General features: G+C 45.6%; 1 protein-coding gene across 1 annotated transcript; it reads left to right on the forward strand.

Moving 5' to 3' along the window:
- The first annotated feature begins 4,293 nt into the window (after nt 1–4,293).
- Nucleotides 4,294–16,841, forward strand: DOLPP1 (dolichyldiphosphatase 1). The gene is made up of 8 exons (XM_042830582.1): nt 4,294–4,390; nt 10,472–10,572; nt 12,268–12,352; nt 12,606–12,705; nt 13,529–13,627; nt 14,911–15,039; nt 15,943–16,032; nt 16,458–16,841. Exons 1-8 carry the CDS (start codon nt 4,315–4,317, stop codon nt 16,492–16,494), a joined length of 717 nt encoding a protein of 238 aa, XP_042686516.1. The 5' UTR covers nt 4,294–4,314; the 3' UTR covers nt 16,495–16,841.
- The last annotated feature ends 1 nt before the right edge of the window (nt 16,842 follows it).

The following is a 16,842-nucleotide window of genomic DNA, read 5'->3' on the forward strand; positions in this document are numbered from 1 at the left end:
CCCCCCCTAGATTTGTTATTCCTTGTGTCCCAGGTAAAAGTGCAAGTCTGACAGCCACAGTACGGCAGGGAGGGGAGGTAGAATGTAAGAAGTACAATGTAAGAGTTTCCATAGGAATGGAAAATCAGTATGTGCACTTGGAGAATAAATTTTTTCTTCCTCTTCAGAAACCTAATGTGGATTCTGTTGTTAAGGCAGGAAGTAAGCAGAGAAAAAGTAAACATGAGGATGTAAAAGGCATAAATAATGCTCCCAGGATGCTTGCAAGAGGGCAAGAGTAGAGCACGTAACATCTGTTCTGTAAACACATCAGACTGATGTGGCTTATCCTGGAGACAAGATTAATGCAACAAACAGGACAACATTGAAGCAGAAGTAAGGAGCAGCTGACCTGAGTGAGACTGTATTAAATAAGCTGTTATAGGAAGGATTTAAGAGAGCAAATGAAATGAGGAAAGGTCTCTGAGGTGTCCTGCTTCTGGCAGAATATACTGTGAGAAAATAGAGGATGTTGTATTAGTGTGACACACCTGTTGTATGTACACTGTGATTTGAATGTATGTTAAATTCTGGAAGCAAGTTACTTTGCCAAAAAATACTTTAGTGCTTTATGCTCTTGTATGGCAGGTTTGTAACAGAGTAACTTCAGCAGCTTTGTGTAGTGGTTTAAAGATGCTAAAACGTTTAGTTCAATGTAAAAAGATGGACTGTAAATTTAAACAATCAGTGCTATTCATTTCAGATTTTTGTGTTTTATGTATATTTATTTACTACTTTGGGTGCCTTTAGGCCTTGGTGCTCGGGGCAGCCTGCCTGCTTTGTGTATGGGTGAGACCACTGGTGGCTCACATCACAAGGGAGGACACTACAACAGGGTCCTTGTGAAGCAAATGCTAACTTGCATTGTAGCTTCTTAAACTATGAAATTGTAAATTCCTAATCAGTGACATGGAAGAAAGATAGTTTTATTACAGTTTTATTCTCTTGCTTAGCCCTTATTCCAAGTGGGATATTCTGCCCTTGCAGGGAAGGTAAAGATGGATGTTCCTGAAGAACATCTGCAGCTTTCTGAAGCTTGAGTTCTTCCCTTCCACCTGCCAGCACTAAATCGTTCCTGCTCAAGCCAAGTATGTTTGCTGAGACAAACTATTTTGCCTGAGGAGAATGCTACACTTTCCTACATCCCCCAACCCCCACAGCTCCTATGTCATTCCTGCCTGATCCCGTGTGGCTTTGGAGGAAGTGCAAAACGTTCTCGGCACCTCTAGGCGGTACTGCTGAGACCAGTGGGTTCAGAGCCCTGACCGGAGGGGAGCCCCCTCCTGCATTCAGTTCCTTCTGGATGTGAGCTGGAGGCGCTGGGGCTGTTTCCACCGATCCTTCTAGAGCAGGGCTCGGCTGAAACGGCAACCACGTCACATTCACCTGCTTCGCAGGGCACAGCAGAAGGTGATGCCTCAGCAGCTGTCTGCCTCCAGCTCTGTAAGGGAACAGCAGAAGTTTCTTCCCCTAGCATATTGTGTTTAGCAAAGGAATCCTTCAGTATTAGTAGTAGATGAGATATGTATGTGGGGAGATCTCGAGAGATATTTGCCTCTTTTATAATGCACCCTTTTTCTCAAGGGTTAAATCATTCTCTGCTGACACTTGTAAGATTTGAAAGGCTTAGCAGCTATGAAATAAAATCCTTTACTAGTTTCTGATACTTAAACAGATTTGCATGACTCTCACTTTTTACATGGGAATTGTAACAAGCTTCACTAGCGCTCAAAGCACATACTCAGTGCTTCAGTATGTATGTACTAAACTGAATGGCTCTAGGAGGGGCTCTGTGATCTTTAAAGCAAAAACATATTAAAAATGAGGATTATTTGCCTTGTTTTATGTACAAGATCAGTGTGGCTTTGAAAAGCATGACTTGTGCTGTCTTAGGCAAGGATGTGAGGAAAGCAGGATTTTATTTACCCCTCTTCAGTTGAACGTTTCTCGGCCATATCTGAAACTAATGAATGTAAACTTGTGCCTATTTTTTTTTCTTGATGTTCTAAAGGTGTAAATAATATCTATCTGTGTTTGGCTTCTTCCTTTTATTTTTTTTTTATTTTTTTTATTTTTTGCTTTGTGGCTTTTCTTTTTTTTTCCTAATACCTCTTATCTTAGGATGTGGGCATTACAAGTTGAATAAGTCAAATAAAACTTTCCTTCACGATCTTGGTTTTTGTTCTTGAACTACCTAGAGAAACCTGCTAGAAACTGGTACCTTGGTTTCCAATACAGGTGGCAGTTGTGACAACACCCTTCACAGGAGAGCAATAGTATAAAGCAGAGTTCCTTTGTCTTAGAGTCAAAATGCTAAAGTCAGAGCAAGTAAATTCTCACAGTTTTGTTTGTATGAAATTCTACTCAATAGTCTATACCCTGAGATCCAACAAGCTATAAAATAAACATGACAACTCACTGTACTTCGAGCAGTAGGTGAAAACTCCAGGGTTTCATTTTTCAGATTTGTCTTTTTCTCTTGGTGGTTTGATTGTGTTTACATGTGGTGTGCATAGGATAGCTGTCTGTGATTGTGATAACAGATAATCTCAGTAAGGAGCAGAATCTTTTGGACACTGTCCAGGTTTCTTATAGTATCCTTATCAGTCTCCCAGCCTATGTGAAAGAAAAGCAGAGTAAAGACTGTGGGCTGATATTCGAGATGACCATCTGCTGAGCAATGCAGCAAACTCATCTTATTCCTCTGAGGCAATTGCACTGTGTTTAAATACTTTCCTTTTCAAATGACACAGAAAATAGATTGAATCACATAGGTTGCTTGCTTCCACGGTGACTGAAATTTCAACCATATGCTTAAAAGAAGCTTCTGTTAGCATTAATGCAAGCCTGTCATGAACTGTGATATATGCAAATAAAATGTTCATGAACAGGAGAACTTCTGTCTCTTGCCACACCCAGCATGTTAGCTGAAAGAGTTAAAAAAGGGTTTACCTTGGTTTCCATGGTGTCAGACTGTATACTCATGACATCTTCAGAGCAGCTTTGTGCTTTCTTATGCTGATGGAACGGAGCAAAGGCTGCTCTCTGTATTGACACTTTCTTCTTATCTTCAGGAAGGAGTGGGTGAACGCAGCAATGAAGCCCACAATTTTCAGTACTTGTCATGGTACATAGATCAAATGTAATCCACTCTGCCAGCACAACTCTATATTCAAGAGCTGGGAAAGGAGGAGACTTATTTAGCTCGAATAGTGAAAGCAGTAAATCACTCACACTCTCTTATATCACTCTTCTGAAATGAAATGAACTTCTGCAGTAAATATTTTCTTTCTTTCCAAAATAATGAGTCTTCGATGCTATTTTTCTCGCTACGACAAGATCAGTGCCAACCTGAAAAGCTTTTAAAATGAATTGGATACAATTGCTATTTGAAAACCGCAGGAAAAAATGTGTTCAGGCCAGGATAGCCCAGTCCTGATGTACAGAAGACAAACCATCCCCTGCCTCTTGCCTCTGTGTGTCACTTCCTGCACTGCTCTTGAGCACTTTTAATATTTATTTTTAACTGTAATTAACTTTGGCTTGCTCTCGAGGTATATTTGCCTTTTGCGAGCTCTGTTTGTCTGTATTCCCTTCTCTGTGTGTCCTGCTTTGTCCTCGGGCTCTCCAGGTAAGCGTAGCTCTGTGACCACATAACGGGACCGTTCATTTTGATTGGGTCTTCAGTACTAAAGGAATTTTCAGCAGAGCTCACAGCTGGTGTCCGCGTAGTGCAAAGTGAAACGTTATGCTTTAAGTAGTGAAATGATGCAGTGCAGCTGCAGCAATCTCACTTACAACACAGGGGACGGCCTGTTCCTCATCCACGCGCGCTGCCATCAGGAGCTGAGCGGGGCGCAACGCCTCAGGCCCCACACGGCCGCTTTAAGCGTCCCCCGCCCGCAAGCCCCTTCCTCAGCCCCCTGCGCCAACCGCCACAGCCGATTGGCTAAGAGAGGGCTGCAATGGAAGCTGGTGATTGGCTAATCTGCATAGCTCTTCCCTCCAATGAGGGAGGATGCTGAGGCCCGCCTTTCTCTCGATTGGTATTCCGGCTACCTGCACCCCCATTCCATTGGGCAGCGATGCTAGCAGCCTATTGGCTCCGCCACTCCCCGGGTTCGATTTTTAATTGGGTGGCTCTGGGTTGGCCGGCGCCTCACCTGCCGGTCATCGTCATTGGCTCGCTGCTCTCATCGCCCCCGCCCATTGGTCGCACCGCCCCTTAACTGCGCTCCAATTGGCTGTGGTGGCCCGGCCCGGTATCCGGGTAAGATGGCCGCAGTCGGAGAGTGCTCGCTCCCCGCTCCGTGGCGGCCGGTCTCCCTCACTCACGTCGAGTATCCCGCAGGTAAAGCTCCGCTTCGCCCCCGCCCGACCTCCCCGGTCCTCACTGCGTTGCTCCTCTGGGCGGCCCCCGCCCGCCGCTCCACGGTACCTCTGAGGGCCAGGCTGGCGGCTGCCAAATAGTGAGCCATTGAGAGAGCGCCTGGAGGCGGCGGGGCGCGCGTGCGCGCTGGGGGACAGTGGAGCTTGCTGCGGGATAGTGAGCCGCGAGAGGGGACTCGGCGCATGCGCACTGCGCGGGGCGCTGTGCCTCAGGGGCTGCGGGGATGGGGCCGTGAGGGGGGCTGGGGGCGAGCTCCCGTCCCTACAGCGATGCGAGGGCCCTGCGGCCCGGCCCGCCTTCCCCGCCGCCCTTCGGTGAGGTTGCGTGAAGCTCTGAGGTCCCAGTGTGCGGCGGTAAACGTCTGTGCACAGCGCGGGTGTCGCGGCAGCGGGTGGGTCTGGGGGCTCTTCAGGTGCTTTGCGCTGTGTTGAGGCAGAGAGACTTTATTTTTTCATGCTCGTAGTCCAAAAATAAAGTAAAGTAGCACGTGAAGTGTCAGGGCATTAGTCTCCACTAATCTTCGGTCTGGTCAAAGTCTGAAGGTGGTGTTAGTGCTGCTGGTTCATCTCACTGTTCCCCAGGCTTGCCTTATTGCAGGGCTCTGCTTCCTGATGCTGCCCTCAGAAGCACAGTACTGAAAGCTGCTGAAGCTCTTTGGAGTCCGCAGGGCTGGAGGTGCTGGCATAGCTGGGAGATGTGTGACAGAGCGCTGAGGAACACAGCTCCTGTGCACTCCCCATCATGGCTGTTTGCAGGGTTTTCCCCACGTTGTGCATGAAAGATCATTCATTCCTTTTCTGTGTTTTCCTTCACCCCCTACGTTCTTCTGCTAACCTGCTTTTCAAGCGTGCCACTGTGAAAGCTAAGGGGAAAAGAGGGAATCTTTCCTCATAGCACAGACACGTCGCTGTCTTCTTTCTTTACCTGAACCTGACAGTGCACAGTGCGCTGTGTGCTCCTCCTTGGGCAGGGGTGGGAAATGAGGGTGTTTGAAATCTGCAGGTTTGGCAGTGTAAGGGTCGCCCGACAGACCTTAAGGAGTCATATAGATTAGTTTGTGATGGAAAGGGCATTGAGTGGGAAAGGGACCCTGGAGGAATGTGACAATGTGATTATTTTCTCTCATCGTTGACTGCTTTTTTTTTTTTTTACAGTCCAGTGCAGGAGGTGATTGTGTGGGGCAGATAAATCATAGCCAGCTCAGGGCTGTGTGTTACAGGGAAGAACGCTGTGCTAGGCTTGGGTCAAATGAGTGATTCTGGAAGCCCAAAAACAGAGACAGAAGACTGAAAGATTAAAACATGTCTAGGTACTGAAGTGTTTTCATCCATGCTGATCTAGAAAAATGCTTTGCAATAAGATGGTCAGTCTTGGATTCAGAAGAAGTGCTCTAACTTTATTTAGAAAGCTGTTATGCTCTGTCTGTGTAGGGCTTAAATCCAGATCCATTAAAGCTGCTAGATAATATATTTATAAAATAATGATGAGCAGTATGCTCAGTACGGTGGAATTGATGTAACCTTGTGCTGACAGAGAGGGGTCAGAATGAGAAATAGATCCTGCTTTTACCAACATAAATTATTAAACTCTCTTGGCACATCACGTACTGTCGTGTGACAAACTCTCTTGCTCTTGGCTGATCCTGGGGCTGCTGGCCTGGCATGCAGCGAGCTGAGCCACGGTGGCAACTGACTCTTCAAATCTCTTGTCTTTAAAGACTTTCAGCACAGAGCTGCTGTTGCCCCAGCTTTTGTCTGCAGTGAGTGGCCTCCCACTGTGATCAGCTGAACATCGGTCTTTGCTGATGTTTGTCTGACAAAGGAAGCCTGTTCTTGGGTTTCTGCTAGTGGCTGTGAAAGGGACAGGTGTGTCCAGAAGGATGCTCATCTTTCCTGCCTCTCTCTAATGTTTCCTTGTCAATACAGATACTTCAGATGGTCGTTCGTGGTGCTGGGGTGGCTGCACAGTCTTTGAAGCTTTCTGCAGTGTCAGCTTTGAGGAACAACAGATAAATGCTCTGCTAGAATGATCTGCAAACAGATGGAATAACGGCATTTTAGAGAACCTAACAGAAAAATTATTGATAGAAAACATCAAAGTCAAAGCTAGTGAAAAGACAGACAATGGCAGTGCTACTTGACAATGCATTAAAGCATGCTTCTTGGGGGGATGGTCTTTAAAAACATCCTGCTGTCACTTTTCATAGCAGCGACTGTGCTTTTGTGAAACCAAGGGATCATTTGGCACAGTGTCGGGTCCCTGGCAGGTGGGCAGGAGTAATGCTTCTTCTGTGTATCTTCCAGTAACGAGCTGGTGATTGCATCAGGATTGTGATGTCCTTTAATGGGTCCGTAAAAGCTATACTCTAATTGCTCTTTGGACCCATTTCCACTTTGGATCTCTGCAGTACCAGTGGCACTGAGCTTGATGTTTTTTCTGCTTTAAAGCTCACTGCTCAGTAATTTCATTGAATGCTCTCTATTTCACGTGCACTGAGATGTAACAAATGTTTGCTATTTCTCTGTATCATACAAGAGCCAGTGCTATTGCATTATTTTTCCTTTTCACTTGAAAACTGGAGTTCTTTGATATGAGTGGCTGCTGTTCCATTTCTGTTATCTTGATCCACTTTCTATTTGCCTTTGCTGTGTTTGCTGTTACGTTACATTAAGAATCACGTAAGAATTTTTAGTAATTTCAGATCAGTAACTTCTGGCTCTTAAAATGTTCTCCTCAGTTTCTGGACTGCTCCAGTGCACTGGATGCTGCTCTGAAGGTGTTGGCTCTTGCTAAGCCAGAGATGATTTTTAACTGAACTAAATCCCACTGCTGTGTGTGTATCATTAGGGTTGTTTTTTTTCCGTGTGCATTACTTTGCATGGGATGACTTTGTGTTGCAGACTTAGAACACATCTTCAGGGACTTCCTGCCTGTAGGTTGAGTTTCACTGGTGGAGAATCACAGATTCTGGTTTGTTTGGGATTAAAAAAAAATCCTTCAGTGCAGCTGGGATCCTTAAAGCTTTGGGACTTGTCTTTTTCACATTTGACAAGCTGTGAGGAGAGAACCCTGCAGTGGCAAACCCTTTCTCTGCGGAACGACTGAGAATCTTCCTGTGTTCTCTTAGGTGTTTGCTATTGTCAGGCAGAGGTGGAGTGGCAAGTGTGCAGAGCTGGCTGACAGTCAGCCTGCGATGCCCCTATAAGCATGTCTGCTCTGCAGCTCCTTGCCCTGCTTTCTGCTGAGGGTGGCAGCTCACCAGCTGGGGCTCATTTCACACCTCAGTATTTCTTTAAAACCCGATGATTTGGTTTCTTCAGTGCTGGGTTTTACGTTCAATCTTTCTGCCAAGTTTGATGTCTGTGTGTCTCATGGTGTAGTTTAAAGCCTCCTGAAAATATTTGTGTTGTTGCACAGCTTGTGACAGCAGGATGTGTGCAAGCGGAGGAAATGGAAATCAGTCATGAATTCTTACTGGTGTCAATGCACGTGAAACAAAATACAGTGTTTGTCTGTGCAACTTGCACGTAGACCAGCAGCAGTGCCACAAGGAGATGCCTCAATAGGAAGCTGTGGTGGTAAAGCCAGGTCTTGTGGTAGGATGTGGGTAGTGCTGTTGATTCACATTTTTCTTATGTGCAGGTTGAGCTGGTGTGGCAAACCTTGCGTGTTTCCCCTGACAGAATGCTGGGTAAAATGTTGAATTAGAGCAGAAGTAAATGCTGAATGGAGGCGGAAGAAATGGTGTACTTCTGAGCTGTGAGTGGTGTTCCTTCTGTTCATCCCTTGGATGCCTATAATTGAGTTAGGTTCTTTATTTTTCATCTTCCTCCTTAAATGATGCTGGACTTACTTAAAATAAAATAAAATAAAACAACCACAACAAATAAGAACCCAGGCTGTGTATTAAATATATTTTTTTCTTGCAGTTTCCAGAGATTTTGGTGCTGCTAATGAGGTGTGCTCTCCCTGGTCGGAGGCATTGCTTTGTGTTCTCAAGTTGAAGCGAAATTGAGGAATTCTGTTTATAAAAGGCAGCATGGAACCTGCTTGCTAGATCTGATGGATGTGAAGCTGCCGGCTCTCCTGCCATTCCCCGCTCCCTGGGAAGAGTTCCCTGAGTGTGCTGGAGCGTGAGAGTGGGCAGCAGTGATACAAGTTGTCATTCCCTGGGGCTCTGAGCAGCGCTCAGCACAGCCCTGCTCTCCCAGCTCCTTCGCCTGCGCTTCCAGTCATTGCAGAGCTGGTTCAGTTAGCGTAGCTCTGCCTTAACCTGCTAATCTAGCGAGTGCTCTTATGATGGTTCTAATGAGTTTCTGGTGCGGTTTGCAGGGCACAGGCTTCAGTTAATGCATAGCTATTTTGTTACCTCATCTAGAAAGAGCAGCTTCAGAACGTGATCCTGTTTGATTATTGTTGGCCACAGCAATAGGAGGTGCTGTGGGTACCGTCTCTGTTCTGTTCTAAAGGGGCAGTTAAGTGTTGACTGATTTGTGGTATTGGGTTCAGGTGGGAAGTGTGTGCTGGTGGTTTGATTTATTGGGAATGCTCTGTGATAACATCATGGAGGATCCTCAATATGATGTTACTGATGCTATTTAAATTAAAGGCAACATCCTGAAGTATTCCTCTGTCTGAGCAAGTAAGAGACATCCCCCTGCCCTTCCCCAGAAGACAAATAATTTGGTTTCTGTTGGCAAAATAATGTCTTGAATACCAAAATGCTTACGTACCATGGATTTACAGAGAGTGATCTGAAACGTGGCGATTCCACAGTGAGGAACTAACCCGTATTGATGACACTGGAGCTGAGGCTTCTGGAAAGTGTTCCTAAAGCTTTCAGTTTGGGTTGTCTGGTAGCTTATCTCATGAATTTCTTCTTCATTTAAGGTCAGTTCATGGAGTGTAATTTATATGAAACCGTTAGGGGCGTGATGCTCTGTTGGTAGGCAGCTGATGCACCTACTTCCACTTTGCGTTACCATGATGGGTCACAGTTCTGCTTTGGTGGCTTCTGGAACCCACCTGCTACAGAGCAAACCTGCCACGTGTCATAAGAAAAGTTCCAAATTGAGTGTTCTCTGACACTTTTCGGGTTATGAACAAAATATAATCTCACTCCAACCAAACCTCAGTATTCTTGGGGGTTTATCCTGCAAATCTCCTGGATTTCACTGGCGTTACAAACTAAAACGTGTAGGAATTCTGCTTGGTGATAAAGTTGTTCCCAAATCTAATTCTTCAGGGAACAGAAGCAGGGCAGACTTGGGTTGTGATGCGTAGCTCTGCGATGTTGCTTTCCCCTTCCTGTGTCCGTGCTAGTTCAGCATAAAGCAGACGTGTCTGAAGTGCCTTACGTCCTCTGGTGAGATCTCCTGGATTCTTCCAGGGGATGACTACACTGTTTGCTAGTGAGGTGCAGGCCCAGTATCCCTTCTGTATGACACAAGTGGGCTACTGACAAAAAAATCCTTGGCTTTCTTTTTTTTTTCCCTCCTCCTTTCATCTGCAGTGTTTAGCTATTTGTTTCCTCCCTGTGTTGCTAATGCTAGTGTTCATGCAGACACATGGTGAGACAGATTAGGAAGCTGATCCAGCTGAAAACGAACCCATTTTAGGAAGGGAGTGGGAAAGGATTTGTTTGGGGAGTGTTTTCTGGTAATTGCTGGCACGGGCAGGCAGTGTGAATGCGGGGAGGGAAAGATGCTGCCTCTTCTGCAGCAGCCTGTGCTTCTGCTGGGTTAAAGTGGCTCTGGGCCCACACCCATGGTCACTGTTGTAAGTTGGCTGGCAGTAATCTCTGCTGGGGGATGCCAAGCTCCTCTCATCCCCGCTTTTGAACCTGCACGTGAGCACTGCTGCCTTCCTTGCCTCAGCTCCCGTTGGGCTCCACAGTTGCTGCCAGTCTGCAAAATGGAGACGTGCTGCAGTGCTGAGTTTACCCCTCTGCTCTCAGCCATTCGGGGCAGCAGCTGACCCACATCCTGGTGACAAGTACCTGTGAAGTTCAGGCTGATTTGTTTCTCTTGTTTGTTTCCCTAGGTGATTTCTCTGGTCAGCTTTTAGCTTATTTGAGTCTTGGTCCAATATTCATTATTGTTGGCTTTGTAACACTCATCATATTCAAGAGAGAGCTTCACACGGTGAGTTTTTCTCTCCCTACCCAGCTTCTCCTTACGACAGAAATGTTGGCATTTGTGACATGGTGCTCCTGTTTTCACACTTTTGCTCTCTGTAAACAGGAAAAAAAAAGAGGAAAAAAAAAAAAAAAGCTTAGGTAAGGTGACCTGCTGTCAACAGCAGGAGATGCTACCATTTGTTAAGGCTAAAAGATTAGTCTTTGATGTTCTGTTACTCTGTGCTATCTTTTAGCCAGATCTGTGCACAAACATCAATGAGAGATATCTGAGATTCAGTGCTGTTTCATGGGGGGATATAGTGGTTTTTTACCTTGATCCAAAATCCATTAGGGTCATAGCATTGGCAGGGTTTGCAAGGTGTATAATGTGCAGGAAATGGTGTCTGACTCAGTAGGATGTGCTTTCTCTGAACAGCAGGGAGGCACAAAATAAGATTCAAAATAAAACCTACAAATTCCTGCGGGACTGGATCTGTCTCAGGGCTGCTTCCCAGCTGTGCATTGAATAGCAGGGACGGAAGAGACTTCACTTCTGTCCAAGGGAGCAATAAAGGACTCTTCAGTAGTGCTTTGCCTGCTCTGACAGGTGGTTGGGAGTCAATGTCACGGATAAATGCTCTTCAGGAGGCATGAAGCACTTGTCAAATTTGCCCTCAGTAAACAGATAAAATGGGGCCACTGAAAGGATTTTGGCAGCAGGTTCCTGATACAAGGCCGTGGTGTCATGGGAACCAGTGGCTCAGGGGACCTGGGAGTGGGACTTCTAGGTTCCTAAACTGAAGGAAAGACAGCTGTTAAATTTAGACAATCCAACTTTTTTTTTTCCTCTTCTGCTGGCCCAAAGCTGAACATAACCTAGAGCAACTACTGTCTGAAAATCAACAGATTTTTGATGATTGTTATCATCTAACACTTGTTGGATGATTGTTAGTGATGCAGCAAGGGTTGAGGTTGGTTCCCTGTTCATGTGAACTGGTGTGAGGCACCAGCTGCCCTTAGATCAGGACACAGAATGGGAAACTCAAGTAGGACTGAGTGTTGAGGAGTCAGTGTCACCACCAGCTGGGAATTTTGTCACAGCAGTAGGACTTAAGCTCGAGAGGCTGTAGGAAATCATGGTGATCTTAGGAGGTCTTTTCCACCCTTCAAGTCCGGCCGTCAACCTATCATTACTGCTGATGGACTGTGTGATAAGAACAGCAATTGCTGCCAGTCTTCAGAAAGTGATTTCATTTTAGACTGAAGACAGCAGCTTCAGGATGGAAACATTCATAGAGGGGAAGAGCCAGAAAGCCTAAAAAATTGCTCTTTGAGCTAATTGCCCAAATAGTGGTGTGTGTGCTCCCCCTGTTGGCTGAATGTGACAGACGATCCCTTCAGACAGGCTCTGTTTAAAAGTACTTCTTTCTGTGCTTGCTGATGGGAGCGTGCAAACGTTATTGCTGTACACGTGTCATTGTTGTCCTCTGAATTATCTGCTGACAGCTTTGTGTGCACAATGTGTTGTCAGATACACAAAGGAGACTGAAAAATAAATGCTTTTCTTCCTCAGCTAGAGTATTGGGAAGCTGTTGGTTGTAATACTGGTAGTCAAAAAAGAAAATTAGAAATGCATGACTTGGGGGTTTCTCGACAGAGAGAACCTGGTAAGTAGATGAATCTTTTTAAATAGGATGACACAGTTGTCTTGCCTTCACAGATCTCTTTCTTGGGAGGGCTGGCTTTCAACGAGGGAGTGAACTGGTTAATAAAAAATGTTATCCGGGAGCCACGGCCCTGTGAAGGTACGGTACGGCCTGCTGCTGGCATGGGGTTGGTTGGCCTTGAGTGGAATGATAGCTGTGGGGTGTTAGAAGGTGCTTTCCTGTTTGCCTCGTGTTGGCTTTGGATGTTTGGGTGCAAGAAGGCTGGCAGAGATGTGTCCTGTGAACCTGTGTGCACAGAGTCCAGTGGAGTTGTTTGGCTTTACCTTTGGAGTGTTCCTGTTGCCGTGTACAGGGCAGACCTTGACCATACTCTTTCTTCTTCTCTTCCCAGAAGCCCATTCAACAGTGACCACAAAATATGGGATGCCGTCCAGCCACTCCCAGTTCATGTGGTTTTTCTCTGTCTATTCATTTCTGTTCCTTTATTTAAGGTAAAAGTTCAGTATCAGGTTTTGGCTGTTAATATGTTGAAACACCTCCAGTAGGTGGCTTCCTTGCTGTGTGCTGCTTCAGCACGCAGTGGAGTTAAATCTGAGGCCCTCCACAATTTGCTGTGTGGATGAAGTGTTTCTATTGGAATGTAGGACTGTGGTTACCACTGCTGAGAAGGGAAGGGTAGGGGTGGGCTTCCTGATGCCTGTCTGGGTACAGGTCTCCTAATTTGCTTTTTATAAGCCACGATGATCCATCAGTGTGAGGGAAGGGGAGGGTGGTGAGTAGAGAGGAGGAAAGAAGAGCTGCTTTCTCATGTATCTGCTCAGTTTTGTCATTGGGGTTGTCTGTGGTCTCAGGTAATACCTCTTCCCACTTGCATGACCTTTTAGTTCATCTCCCATACCAAGTACTGTCTTTTTGCGCTGTGCTGTTCTGAAAATCTTGCTGGCATGGCTCTGTCTTGTGGCTCCAAGTGTGAAGGGCAAAATTCATTGTTCCTTCTAGCTTTATGGGCAGTGGAGGACTCTGAGGTCTTAGCTCCTTGTTGCATATGCTCAGCACGTGCCTTTCACATCAGTTGTGGTAATTGTGAGCATTCTGGCTCCATCACAGCAATCCCTGAAAACAGTTGAAGAGAGAAGTATGGCTTTCTGGCTTCTGTGTAACTGCTGCCAGTGGGACAGACTGATGCTGGGATGATACTGAGCTGCCCATCACCCCTTGGAGCAGAGCTTTCCTAGGGTTTCAGAAGTAGTGAGAGTAGTGACAAGGACTCCTCAGCTTCCTGCCACTGTGCTAATGGCTCTCCATCTCTTTCAGAATGCACCAAACAAACAATGCGAGGTTTCTGGATTTACTATGGCGACATGTGCTGTCCATCTGCCTCGTCACAGTGGCTTTGCTAGTCTCATATAGTAGGTATGGAGCAATTGTTTGTCTTATGCTCTCATACACCCCTGTGGCTTTTAACAGCCCGCAGAGCTGTCCTTCTTTGTCCCTTGTTTCTGATGTAATTCTCTACGACTGCACTGTGCAAGTGAGAGAGCTTTGTGGAAGTTGCTGCGTTGCCATGAGCCCCTTCAAATAACGAGACAAAGGTGCTACGTGTGTGGTGCTTCACAGATGCATTTATGAAACCTGTGAGATCACCTGAGCCTGTGCCCAACTCCCTGCTGGCTCCATTGCCATGCTCAAGCCTCACTGCCTAGCCGTCTTTCCAGCACTAATCATGAAAGCATTGCACCATGGCTTGGCACACCAGCATCTGCAGCACGTGGGTTGCTACAGTGGGTCAAACTGTTTGTTATGCTTGAGCATTAGCTACAGACACTTAGAGCTGTTTGACTTGCAAGATTTAGTTATGTTAACATGACGAGTAATGAAAATGAAGTGTTGATAATGATTTACTTTTTTCCTTTAACAAATAATACGATGAGCATCAGTGGGTGGAAGCAGACAGATACAGCCTTATTTCCAGCCTGAATCTTCCACAGCAAAGTAGTTTGGACAGTTGGCTGCATGCTAGTGCTGCCTCCTTATTACTGGTTGCTTTTAAAACTGGCAGGACAATTTCATAGAAGATGTATGGTCTAATTCAAATAAAGATTAACTTGTGAGGAAATCTTTCTGCAAAGCAGGTCAACTAAGGTGATCTTAATGGCTGCATGCGTGGGGGGAGAAGAATTTTGAGTGTGATTCATGTAGGTTGTGAGCAGGGGTGACTTTAGGAACCATCAACACAGCTTTCTGGTTGGTTGCAACTGCAGTAGGTGCTCTGTAGTTGTGCAGCCTGTGTGTTGCCACACTTGAGAGCTGCAAAACTAAGACAAAAATGCTGTCTGTTTCAAGTCTGCAAGCCTTGGTGGCTTGAAGGAGATTTCTGCTGCTGGCTTTGAAGAAGTCTCTTGTGGGAACTACAGTGGCAGTTCTTCAGCTCATCATGGTGATACGTGGTGAATTATTCAGTTAAGCTCAACATAGAAATTGTAAGCTGAATCTGCTGCAGCAGAGGAGGCACAGTTTGTGTTCCAGCTTTCCCAACTTTTTTTTTTTTTTTTGTCAACTTTTTAATGAAAAATGAAGTAAAATATCCACTTCTGACATCTGGAGGATAACTTCCTCAGAACTTGAGTGAGTCCAGCCTTGAGTTGCACCTACTCTTGCTTTAATGCCTGCCTGGTGACTTTTCTCTTCCACTGCAGGGTTTATTTGCTTTACCACACCTGGAGCCAAGTCTTATATGGAGGTGTGGCAGGAAGCGTTATGGCCATAGCCTGGTTTGCCTTCACACAAGAGATACTAACTCCTCTCTTCCCAAGGATAGCTGCATGGTGAGTCTCTGTTCTGTGAGGTTTTATTCCTGCAAGTCTGCGTTTCTTAGATCACCGTTGTGCTCATTAAATGAGTTTCTTGAAATGAATTGATTACACCATAAAGTACAACTCCCTGGTACAAAAAAAGTGTAAAAATTGTATCTTGCATCTGAAGGAAAAATGCAAAGACACTTTAGTTTCTAAAGCTGTTGTAGCTGTATTAAGCCGTGTCTCCATGGGCTGATCAAAGTCCTGTGAACTATGTTATAAGTATTAGAGATGGGAATTCCTGGGTTCTGTTCCAGCTTTGATGGCTTTGTTGTACAGCTGTATAACATATTCTTCTGTGTTTTCTTCTGCATGTCTATACAAAAGATCACGTATGGATGGGGGAGAGAGGACATTTAAGAAACACATTTGTAAGGCCCCTCTAAAGTTGTGGGTTGTGGCAGAGTATTGGTTAAGAAGTAGCTTTTCATATCATAGAATGGTTTGGGAAGAAAGGGACCTTAAAGGCCCCCCAGTTCCAGCCCTGTTGTGGTTGGGTGTCCCCCACCAGCTCAGGCTGCCCAGGGCCCCATCTGGCCTGGCTTTGGGCACCTCCAGGGGCAGAGTCTCCATAACTTCTTTGAGCAACTTCTTAATCAGTTTGACAACCAAGTGAGACTACAAAGCCATTTGAACTTAACACAGTCCAAAAATATTATATGAGGAAAGAAAAAACTGTTCTTTTCTCTGATTGAATTTAACAAGGAGCCTTCTTCCCAGACTCGAAGGATAATAGAATAGCAGTGTTATATTTGAACCAGATTTTATGCTGTGTCGTTATGTATTAGGGTTGTTTTGCTTTTGTATTCTGATCAAAATTGGGTAGAGAACAAATCTGATTTCTCCGCTTTCTACCACCTTCTCTATTTTCAGGCCCATTTCAGAGTTCTTTTTAATCCGAGACACCAGCCTCATTCCTAACATCCTGTGGTTTGAATATACAGTCACAAGAGCAGAAGCAAGGTAAGTGATCTGAGGTGAGGGAGCAAGAGCTGTAGCTAGCTTGACTTGAGATGTGGTTCTTACGTATTAGAAAATAATGGCTGCTGTGGATGGAGCAGTGTAAGAAACCCCAAGTTGTGGGCAACTACTGCATGTGGAAGGTGGGTCTGCTGGGGAGGTTAGTGTTTAATTTATGGAGTTATGCCAGCTTTCCAGTCCATGTTCCTTGCAAGCAGGTGTTTTTAATCTTGTATCTGTGCGTGAGCTTGTGCACACTTAGAACATGGCGGCTGTTGTGTAGAGAGTAGGAAGGACTGAAATCCCTGCAGAGTGTGATGGGGGCGGCTTTAGTTTTGTGTGAAGCTGTGCAAAGCCTTGCTTTAATCCTTCTGTCTTTTACCCACTGGTTTGCCTGTCTCACCTTGTCCTTTGTTGTGGTGTTGCAGAAACAGACAGCGCAAGCTGGGTACGAAGCTCCAGTGACTCAGGAGGTGTGGGGACCAGAGTGTGCGTTTTAACAGAGACAGACAAGAGCAGAGACCTGGGAGCAGCGAGGAGCCTTTAAACAGACGGACCAAAGGAACAGGCAGGGACCATACCCAAAACCTGAAAGCCTTTGCTCTGCTTTAGCAGCTAGCTGGATGCTCCCTGATGCATGTGGGACCGTGCAGGAGTAGAAACTCATTTTCAACACAGATGCACATTGCCGGTTGGAATGTACCATCATGTCTACGTCAGGGGAAAGGGGTGAAAATGCCTGGTGTCATGTTTGGGGGAGGGAAAACCAAAAATGAATCATTTCTGTGACTTTTTTCTTTTTTTTTTTTTTTT

Source organism: Centrocercus urophasianus, unplaced genomic scaffold, assembly GCF_019232065.1.
Source record: "Centrocercus urophasianus isolate 14NV4802_14NV808 unplaced genomic scaffold, USGS_Curo_1.0 seq_34, whole genome shotgun sequence".
NCBI lineage: Eukaryota > Metazoa > Chordata > Aves > Galliformes > Phasianidae > Centrocercus > Centrocercus urophasianus.

Excerpts from the sequence above, each read along its gene's own strand:
- DOLPP1 (XM_042830582.1), top strand. The coding sequence starts at position 4,315 with ATGGCCGCAGTCGGAGAGTGCTCGCTCCCCGCTCCGTGGCGGCCGGTC. Across the intron at positions 4,391-10,471 it reads TCACGTCGAGTATCCCGCAG|GTGATTTCTCTGGTCAGCTT; the intron begins GTAAAGCTCCGC and ends TTGTTTCCCTAG. Across the intron at positions 16,033-16,457 it reads GTCACAAGAGCAGAAGCAAG|AAACAGACAGCGCAAGCTGG; the intron begins GTAAGTGATCTG and ends GTGGTGTTGCAG.